The sequence below is a fragment of the Megalobrama amblycephala genome, linkage group LG18 (genome assembly GCF_018812025.1).
Source record: "Megalobrama amblycephala isolate DHTTF-2021 linkage group LG18, ASM1881202v1, whole genome shotgun sequence".
Taxonomy (NCBI): domain Eukaryota; kingdom Metazoa; phylum Chordata; class Actinopteri; order Cypriniformes; family Xenocyprididae; genus Megalobrama; species Megalobrama amblycephala.
Genome location: NC_063061.1, coordinates 28,112,106 through 28,121,584, shown reverse-complemented (window position 1 = coordinate 28,121,584; position 9,479 = coordinate 28,112,106). Strand labels below are relative to the sequence as shown.

Genomic DNA, 9,479 nt, shown 5'->3' with positions numbered 1-9,479 from the left:
TTTGCGGTTCTGCATTGATGAGGACAACTTTGGACAGGTAACACACCACAATGTTTCTAAATGTCTGTGTTTATTATAGATTTAATTTCATTTTAGTCATATATGTAATTGTAATATTTTTGTTCATGTTTTGTATATATATATTTATAGACATATCAGGTGGATTTGAAGCCAAGCGGATCAGACATGGTTGTAACCAATGACAACAAAAAAGAATACATAGAGTGAGTTGCTGTTTTGCTCTTTATGTAAAATCTTACATATGGCATCTTATACTAACAATGTTTTTTATTTTTTTTGGCTCTGCACAGCCTGGTGATTCAGTGGCGGTTTGTGAACAGGGTGCAGAAACAGATGAACGCCTTTTTGGAAGTATGTGATCAAATTCCTCACACGATCAAAGTTATCTGAAATTCTAACTAATGCCACTAGGTGGTAGCAGAAGTTAGATTATTACTAATGCCAACATGCAATAATGACATGCAATTTTTGATCGTTTCACAGGGATTCACCGAACTCATTCCCATCGACTTGATAAAGATTTTTGACGAAAATGAACTGGAGGTAACAACTTCCCACATACCCGTTACTCAGTGTCTGCCGTTGTCATGGAGACTGCATCCTCCATGTCCAAGACTTTCATAGAATTATACATGCACACCTCATAAAAGTGCCAAAAAATGCTTTTGTTGAATGAATCGTCTCTTCTCACATGAGCACAGGATAATGCGTTTATGTCCAAGCTGTTGTTTGCATACTGGGGGAAAGCTACACATACAGTATGCCCGTCATTGTGGCAAATAAGAATAAACTAATAAAGAGAGGCATTGCAGTATATACCATGGTATAAATGTGGCATCCATTAGAGGTTCTTCCACTTCACCACCGCAGCGTATCCTCTGCATGATTTTGTACTAATGCTTGATTTATATTTTATGATTAATGTTATTTCATATATATATATATATATATATATATATATATATATATATATATATATATATATATGCTACCATTCTTTTTTTTTTTTGTTACACGTGACTTAGTTACATTGTACTTACTCCAGTACGTACTGAGTAATATTAATTAAATACATGTACTTACTGTAGCCGTTTGGATTAGGGTTTGGTTTAGCATGTTACTTTTAATTATGCATAATTTACTGTTATTACTATAGTAAGTACATGTAGTACCATGTAACTACTTCACCTTAAAATAAAGTGTTACCATTTTTTTTTTTTAAATCAGCAAGGACACATTACATCGATCAAGTCACAGTAAAAGCATTTATAAGGTTACTAAAGATTTGTTTTAAATAAATATTGTTATATTGAAAATACTGTTATTTTTATACTGTTATATTTATTTTTGATCAAGTAAATACAGCCTTGGTGAGCATAAGAGACACATATTTTGTGTGTGTAAATTTATATATATGCTTTCTGAAGTTCAGTAGATCTGATCAGGAGGATAAAGATGTTGGTTGGTGTGTGTTAGTTTGTTTATTGGGCTGTATTCTCTCTCTCTCTCCAGCTGCTGATGTGTGGTCTCGGAGACGTGGATGTCAATGATTGGAGGCAGCACACCGTTTATAAGAATGGCTACTGTCCTAATCACCCTGTGATCCAGTGGTTCTGGAAGGTATGTAGAAGCACATAGTCTGTGTGTTTTGTGTGCTTCATAAGTTTGGATGCACCTACTAATTCTTTATTATTACTATTCTCCACATTTATAACAATTGTAAAAGTCATCTGAACTACGATAGTAGTCACTGAAAAATGTTTAACAAGTCAAAACAATCTAATATTTTATCTTAGAGGTACACTATAAAACTTTTGGCCCTCTAGCGGTTAAAAGACCAAACTGCATGAATTTTGCAGAAGAACATTGTTTTGGTTGTGCTTCGGCTCTGTGATGATGACCCTTCACAATAGATAATGCTTTATAATAAACTCTGTAAGAGAGCTATATGTGTTCAATAAAATATCTTACCTGTTTAGTAATAAAAACACCATCTCCGCATCGCTTTTACAACATTTGAAATCCCTCAGTTCTTGCCATCTCCGAAAAGCCAAGCTAATGTTGATTCTTGTTTTATTACGAGCTCTGTTGCATTCTCTTTTTGCCAGAGACTCTCCTCTGTTAAGCTTTTTTTTTTTTAAATGAGTGATTCCCCAGAGGTTGGAGATTTAGTGAAATGATCGCAGTGCCAGTTCCATTTTTTTCCGTAATTAGAATAGGCGTAGGACATACATGCGAAATGCGAAATGCGAAAGTGCGGTTTTGGCGGAAGCATGTGCAAGGCGATCATTATTTATATAAAGCATATACATTTAAATTTTTTTGAAAATGACCGATCGTTTCGCTAGATAAGACCCTTATTCCTCGCCTGGTATCGTTTAAAGCCCTTTGAAGCTGCACTGAAACTGTAATTTTGACCTTCAACCGTCTGGAGGCCATTGAAGTCTATTATAAGGAGAATAATCCTGGAATGTTTTTATCAAAAACCTTAATTTCTTTTACACTGAAGAAAGAAAAACATGCACATCTTAGATGACATGAGTAAATTATCAGGAAAAATGTATTTGAAAGTGAACTCATTCATTAAAGTAGAGCAATTTTCCCCTATTTACAGATTTGACAAGACATACATGAGCGATTGACGTATGTGCGCAATTTCTTGCGAAATTAATCCTGACAGGTCTAAAATTATATAAACACTTACAATAGGCTTACCATTGTGAATCAGGGTAAGACAAAAACATTTTTTTAATTCTGAACAAAAAAAGTTACATGGTTTATGTAATGAGGTACATCCTGGGATGCTGGGAGTTGTGACACTTGGTATGAATGCATATTTTCTTTCAAATTAATTTCAGACATTTAAACACAGTCCTTTAGATCAAAAGATTTCAAATATCACGAGAAACAAATCAATTGTGTCAAGTCAAGTGTGTCAACTTTTGTATGCACATGAGTGTGTCTGACCCCATGCCAAGTGCACTGGGGGCAGTTACCGATCAAAGTCTGTTTGATGTGAGGCTCATCGAGTGTTTACTCTGATGAAAGTCACGGAGCGCATTAGGAACTTCTTATCAGCAGTCTGGAGCCAGACTTGCTCTTTCTACATACTTTCTAAATATCTATCTGTTATTTCAGTTTATTTCAGCTGCAGTTGCTCAGCTGGCAAACAAATTTTTGATTGACAGTTGATGGAGAAAGATGCTTTTATGCCACAGAATGCTGTAGTTATGGCATCTGTCAGCAGGGGCTTACTGTACTGATCAAATTTTGACCCCTGGCTCCGACATGTTTGAGCCACATTGCAGGTTAGAGTCTAGTTTGTAGCATTTTTTGATCCTTATCCCTGCTCTCCTTCCCGTAAATTCATATCACCTCACAACTGTTGCCTTAATTTTTTGGCAAAAAGGCAAAACACAAAAATAAAAATTGACAGATTTTTTGATACAATTAGATATAAAACATTTTGGTGTAATATTATTATTTATCTATTTTTTACATATTCTAATGCATTGGTCGGTTTTTATGCATGCAATGATGCTTATTTGAAATGGAATAATGAGGAGACTTATTTTGAAAAAACAACACTGGTTACTGGTTCCCATTTACGGTTGTTTCGAGAACACATTCCCTGTAAAAAGTTTTCACTGCCGTTAGCATAAACACATAAATGTTATTGGTATTAACTGTGTCTCTCTTTATCTCTTCTCAGGCTGTGTTGTTAATGGATGCCGAAAAGCGGATCAGACTTTTGCAGTTTGTCACTGGAACATCCAGAGTGCCAATGAACGGCTTTGCTGAACTCTATGGTAAATGAAGCTCTACGGTGCTACATAATATAATATAATATAATATAATATAATATAATATAATATAATATAATATAATATAATATAATATAATATAATATAATATAATATAAAGTTAAACATGTAACTAATAAATTAATATAATATTAATACAATGTAATGCAATATAGCTAGATCTGCATAATTTATACCATTTTTATATATTGCTATATCACCCAGCTATAAAACGACTCTGTTAAAGCATTAAGGCATTACAGACATAACTGTATGTCTTTCTTTCAGCAGCTTTGAAATGCGCATTATGAAAAGTGTAATTCAAATAAATTTGACTTGTATAATATTACCAGTATATTATGGTAAATTGGGTTTAACCTATACGTGTACTGCTTGGTAAATACATGTATCTTTCAGCTTTGAAATGTGTATGATTAAAAAGTGCTATAAAATTGACTTGTAATATAATATTTCCAATGTATTATGGGAAATTGGGATTAACGTGTGTATATATATGTACTATTGTGTACATGTATGAATGTTTAAATTTTCAGAAAATGTCACTGGTGTTGCAGTAGTATTGTATAATTTCTCTTGACATTGTAATATATATATGAAGATGTTTGTAGCAGCTTTATCTGGTTTTTAGATCTTAGCATTCCCCTTTGAGACCTATAGAATAGCTCCTTTCCTGATTGGTCCTTGACGAGTCATGTGATCTTTCACAGGTTCCAATGGGCCGCAGTTGTTTACTATCGAGCAGTGGGGGACGCCTGACAAGCTCCCTCGTGCTCACACCTGGTAAGACCTAGAGGGATTTGAGCACTTTATTAATTCAAACATCAATATATGAAGAGTTCAGATGCAAAAACCTCTAAGCCCATCTGACATGTTTTCTTTTAAATGAGCATTTTTTTTTTTAACCAGGCTTCTATGTTTAGGTTCAGTAATTTCACTTGCCTTATTTTCAAAAATTTCACGTTAGGCAGTTCATTGGTATACAAATGTGACTCTTTTTTGCTGCAAAACCAGCTAAGTCCAACTCTTTGGACAAGAAGACAGTAAAATAGCAGTTTCTGTCAGTTTTACAGCAGCAAAAGGTTGTTTACTTGCAAAATCCTGTCATTGCCACATTACCGATGGACAAAACATGATGATAACTCGCCGCTTTAAAGCTGGCTCATACGCACACCGTCATTCATCTTGAAATCATATGATTCGATGGTTCTTCTGTGGACTTAGAGGCTATTGCTGACAAAGGGAAGTGGCGTTTAGTGGTTTCTGAACGACACTGGGATTTAGAAGTGAAAGTATTTGATGAACGTATACTATGTGCAGATCAAGTAAAATGTTTGCATTCCAGTAATTTCTTTGATCGTTACATTTTCTTCCCACTCAGCTTTAATCGTCTGGACCTCCCGACGTACGAGACGTTTGAAGACCTGCGAGAGAAGCTTCTGATGGCGGTGGAGAACGCCCAAGGCTTCGAAGGCGTTGACTAAAGAAATCCCTTTATATACACACAATCTCCTAATGCAACCGACGAGCAAAGACATGTACAACACGCACACACATCTATACTCACATATACACACTCTCGAGTTGCCATTGTACAGCCAGAACCCAGCGGTCGCAGGCGTGTGATGTCAGCACAGTATATGCATGTATCTGTCTAGCTGGAATGACATTGGCTGTGAATGCGTTTTGATGCCAAACAGCCCTGCAGTATCCCTCAAATCATGTTCTCTCCCAACACATTTTATTTTTAAATCCAGCTCTGAGGCCATGGCAACTTTTCTATTGACGGTAATCGAAACTTCAGTATTTGAAGGCCTCAGTGGGTGTGGCCTCAGAGAGGGCGTGGCCTTGATACAGCATAAAAACCACCACAACCAATCCCATTTTCACATTAACATAATATAAGTTCTGCGGAGAGGCAACAATGAACTCTCTTATCAGGTTTTACTAACACCAGATTACCTTAGGAATCACAGCCAGGATGAAGGGCGCATCCTCATCCTCCCTTATCCCGCAAAGTACGCCAAGTTTCCCCTTCCTTTGTCGAGGATTATTTTTTTATCTTCTTTTGCAACGCCAAGAAGCAATGGGATGTTGATAATTGTTTTTAATAGTTAATTATTATCGCTGTTATTATGATACTGTTGTCATTCTTACTGAGTAAACAGATATTTGTACCAACAATGTGGTTTACTATTTTAAACTATGTTATTGAAAATGCATCAATGGCCTGGCTATATTCAATTCAATTCAAAATCCATATCATCGTGGGTAAAAAAAAAAAAAAGAAAAAAGAAAAAAAGAAAGAAAAAACAAACAAACATGATCAACATGATTATTGTATTGCTATGAAAACTGGCATGAACATGTATCTTGTGTTTCAATATGATTACGTAGTAATTATAAAGCTATTCTCCTTCTTGGTTGAGAGCAAAGATCGAAAAAGTCATGCATTGGACATGTAAATGCGTTTGTCGGAGAGGGTTTTCTTCAATTGTAATAAGTATTGTTCTTATCTTAATTATGATTATACCTGTTCATAATGCTGTAAATGAGTTTGTTTTGGGGAAAGATGCGGTTGGACTCTTTTACTGTATGTGTTAAATCTGTTGGAAGTATTAAAGAGCGACACAGAGTGTAGCTATCTTAAAAGCGCTGTGATTCAACACTGCAAGTCTCGTAGACTTTCAGGATGTAAACTTTCTTTCTGTCTTTATTTCTTTCTATCTTGTTTCTTCTAACACCACTGTACCTATAAGGGCACTTTATTGATCACACACTAGGGTCATGTCACCTGTTTTTTTGTGAACTTGAATGTGATTATCTTTTATTTTCTTTTAAAAGCACTCAGTTACTTGGTGCAATATCTATTGTTTATAATCGGCCTGCTGCTAACATATCAGATCACAGCTCACCCCTACAGCTGATCTGGAGTCAGACTGGCTCTTCAGTGTGAAACTGGACGAGTCGACGTCTGGATCAGCTCTGTAGGAGCAAGCTCCACCTGGAGTAAGACTTCAGAATTTTCTTTTCCAGTCTTTTTTTTCTGTACGCCTCCCCACTCACACTTTTCGGGCCGCTGTGGCTCTGTAGGTTTGTGATAACATTATGATTATTGTTATTGTTATAAATTACCCTTCCTCTTTTGTAGGGGCAGTTCTTTTTTTATTGATGAGGAACATTTACTGTCTGGTTCCTGCTCACCATGAAACCTTGCGATTCGTATAACTTCGTTCAAAATAAACTGATAAATGGAACTTAGGTGTGTTGTCGCATTACTGTTTTATCCAGAAAGTCTCAAAACGGACATATTTTAAGATATGTTAGTACAAGTTGCTTTCAGTTAAACCAGCTCAAACGTGCATTTTAGTCTGGGACTAGGCTTAAGGGGGGAGATGCCATAAAAACTTTGTGATTTTACACAAGCACAATAAACGATAGGAAATATGGCTAAAATAAGAATTTATTTTTTGTGTGCGTGTCATTTATGTTTGGATTCTACAGGGCCCCTAAAGGGACATGGTGATGGAAAAAAAAAAAAAGATGAGGAGAAAAATTGTCAATGGTTTTGCGTCCATGATCAACATGATCATTGTATTACTATGAAGTTTACGTCCTTGCGTTCCCCCAAGAATCATTGCTTTCCCTTCCAAAATTTTTGCCTTCCCCTAAGAAACTTTGTGTTCCCTCGCAAAAATTTTGCATTCCCCCAAGAAATTTGGGTTCCGTCAAGAAACTTTTGGGTTTCTCCAAGAAACTTTTGCCTTCCCCGGAGAAACTTTGCTTTCTGCCGAGAAAATTTGCGCTCCCCTGAGAAACTTTGCTTCCTGCCGAGAAACTTTTGCATTCCCTGAGAAACTTTGGGTTCCGCCGAGAAACTTTTGCGTTCCCTGAGAAACTTTGGGTTCCACCAAGAAACGTTACTTTCTGCCGAGAAACTTTTGCGTTCCCTGAGAAACTTTGGGTTTCACCGGGAAACGTTACTTTCTGCCGAGAAACTTTTGCGTTCCCTGAGAAACTTTGGGTTCCGCCGAGAAACTTTACTTTCTGCCGAGAAACTTTTGCGTTCCCTGAGAAACTTTGGGTTCCACCGAGAAACTTTACTTTCCGCCGAGAAACTTTTGCGTTCCCATGAGAAACTTTGGGTTCCGCCGAGAAACTTTTGCGTTCCCTGAGAAACTTTGGGTTCCGCCGAGAAACTTTTGCGTTCCCTGAGAAACTTTGGGTTCCGCCGAGAAACTTTTGCGTTCCCCTGAGAAACTTTGGGTTCCACCGAGAAACTTTTGCGTTCCCCTGAGAAAATTTGGGTTCCGTCGAGAAACATTTGCGTTCCCCCGAGAAACTTTGGGTTCTGTCGAGAAACTTTGGGTTCCACCGAGAAACTTTACTTTCCGCCGAGAAACTTTTGCGTTCCCTGAGAAACTTGGGGTTCCACTGAGAAACTTTACTTTCTGCCGAGAAACTTTTGCGTTCCTTGAGAAACTTTGGGTTCCACCGAGAAACTTTACTTTCCGCCGAGAAACTTTTGCGTTCCCTGAGAAACTTTGGGTTCCACCGAGAAACGTTTGCGTTCCCTGAGAAACTTTGGGTTCCACCGGGAAACTTTACTTTCTGCCGAGAAACTTTTGCGTTCCTTGAGAAACTTTGGGTTCCACCGAGAAACTTTACTTTCCGCCGAGAAACTTTTGCGTTCCCTGAGAAACTTGGGGTTCCACTGAGAAACTTTACTTTCTGCCAAGAAACTTTTGCGTTCCCTGAGAAACTTTGGGTTCCACCGAGAAACGTTTGCGTTCCCTGAGAAACTTTGGGTTCCACCGGGAAACTTTACTTTCTGCCGAGAAACTTTTGCGTTCCCTGAGAAACTTTGGGTTCCACCGAGAAACTTTACTTTCTGCCGAGAAACTTTTGCGTTCCCTGAGAAACTTTGGGTTCCACCGAGAATCTTTACTTTCCGCCGAGAAACTTTTGCGTTCCCATGAGAAACTTTGGGTTCCGCCAAGAAACTTTTGCGTTCCCTGAGAAACTTTGGGTTTGCTTGCAAAACCTTTACGTTCCCCTGAGAAACATTGTGTTCTCTCGTAAAACATTTGCATTCCTTCACAAGTTTTTGTTCCCTCGAGAATCATTGCATTTGCTTGCAGAACTTTTGCATTGCCCTGAGAAACGTTGCGTTCTGTGGAGAGACTTTTGCGTTCCCCTGAAAAACATCGCGTTTGCTCTCAAAACATTTGCATTCCCTCACAAAACTTTTGCATTCCCCTGAGAAACTTTTCCATTTCTCAGAGAAACTTTGGGTTCGCTCACATAACATTTGTGTTCCCTCACAAAACTTTTTTTTTTTGTTGTGAGCAAATGCAAAGTTTCTCGGGGAACCCAAATGTTTTGCGAGTGAACACAAACGCATTGAGATATCTCATATTTTTTCCATCATCATGTCCCTTTAGGGGCTCTGTAGTATTTCTTCCTATTGATTTCAAGGTAACCGTTGAAAACGTACTCATGATATTTCTACTTCTGTAGCTGCAATGTGGCTTGTAAATTCCCCTTCATGTCTATTTTAGGTTTCATTTTAAGATGAAGGTTGAGCGGTTGAGATAAACAGCTTTGTCAGTTACTGGATTGTCTGAAGTCGAAGAG

General features: G+C 37.5%; 1 protein-coding gene across 18 annotated transcripts in view; it reads left to right on the top strand.

The window, feature by feature from the left end:
- nedd4l (NEDD4 like E3 ubiquitin protein ligase) overlaps positions 1-7,099 on the top strand; it is an 89,237-nt gene extending 82,138 nt beyond the window's left edge. For all 18 annotated transcript variants that reach the window (XM_048166274.1, XM_048166273.1, XM_048166275.1 and 15 more), the window contains 8 exons: positions 1-37; positions 151-224; positions 312-372; positions 505-564; positions 1,534-1,641; positions 3,734-3,830; positions 4,553-4,625; positions 5,224-7,099. The exon at positions 1-37 is cut by the window's left edge and continues 59 nt beyond it. In XM_048166274.1, the coding sequence (XP_048022231.1) occupies positions 1-37; positions 151-224; positions 312-372; positions 505-564; positions 1,534-1,641; positions 3,734-3,830; positions 4,553-4,625; positions 5,224-5,326 (613 nt within the window). In that variant the 3' untranslated portion in view covers positions 5,327-7,099. The remainder of the gene's footprint in view (positions 38-150; positions 225-311; positions 373-504; positions 565-1,533; positions 1,642-3,733; positions 3,831-4,552; positions 4,626-5,223) is intronic.
- Positions 7,100-9,479: the final 2,380 nt, after the last annotated feature.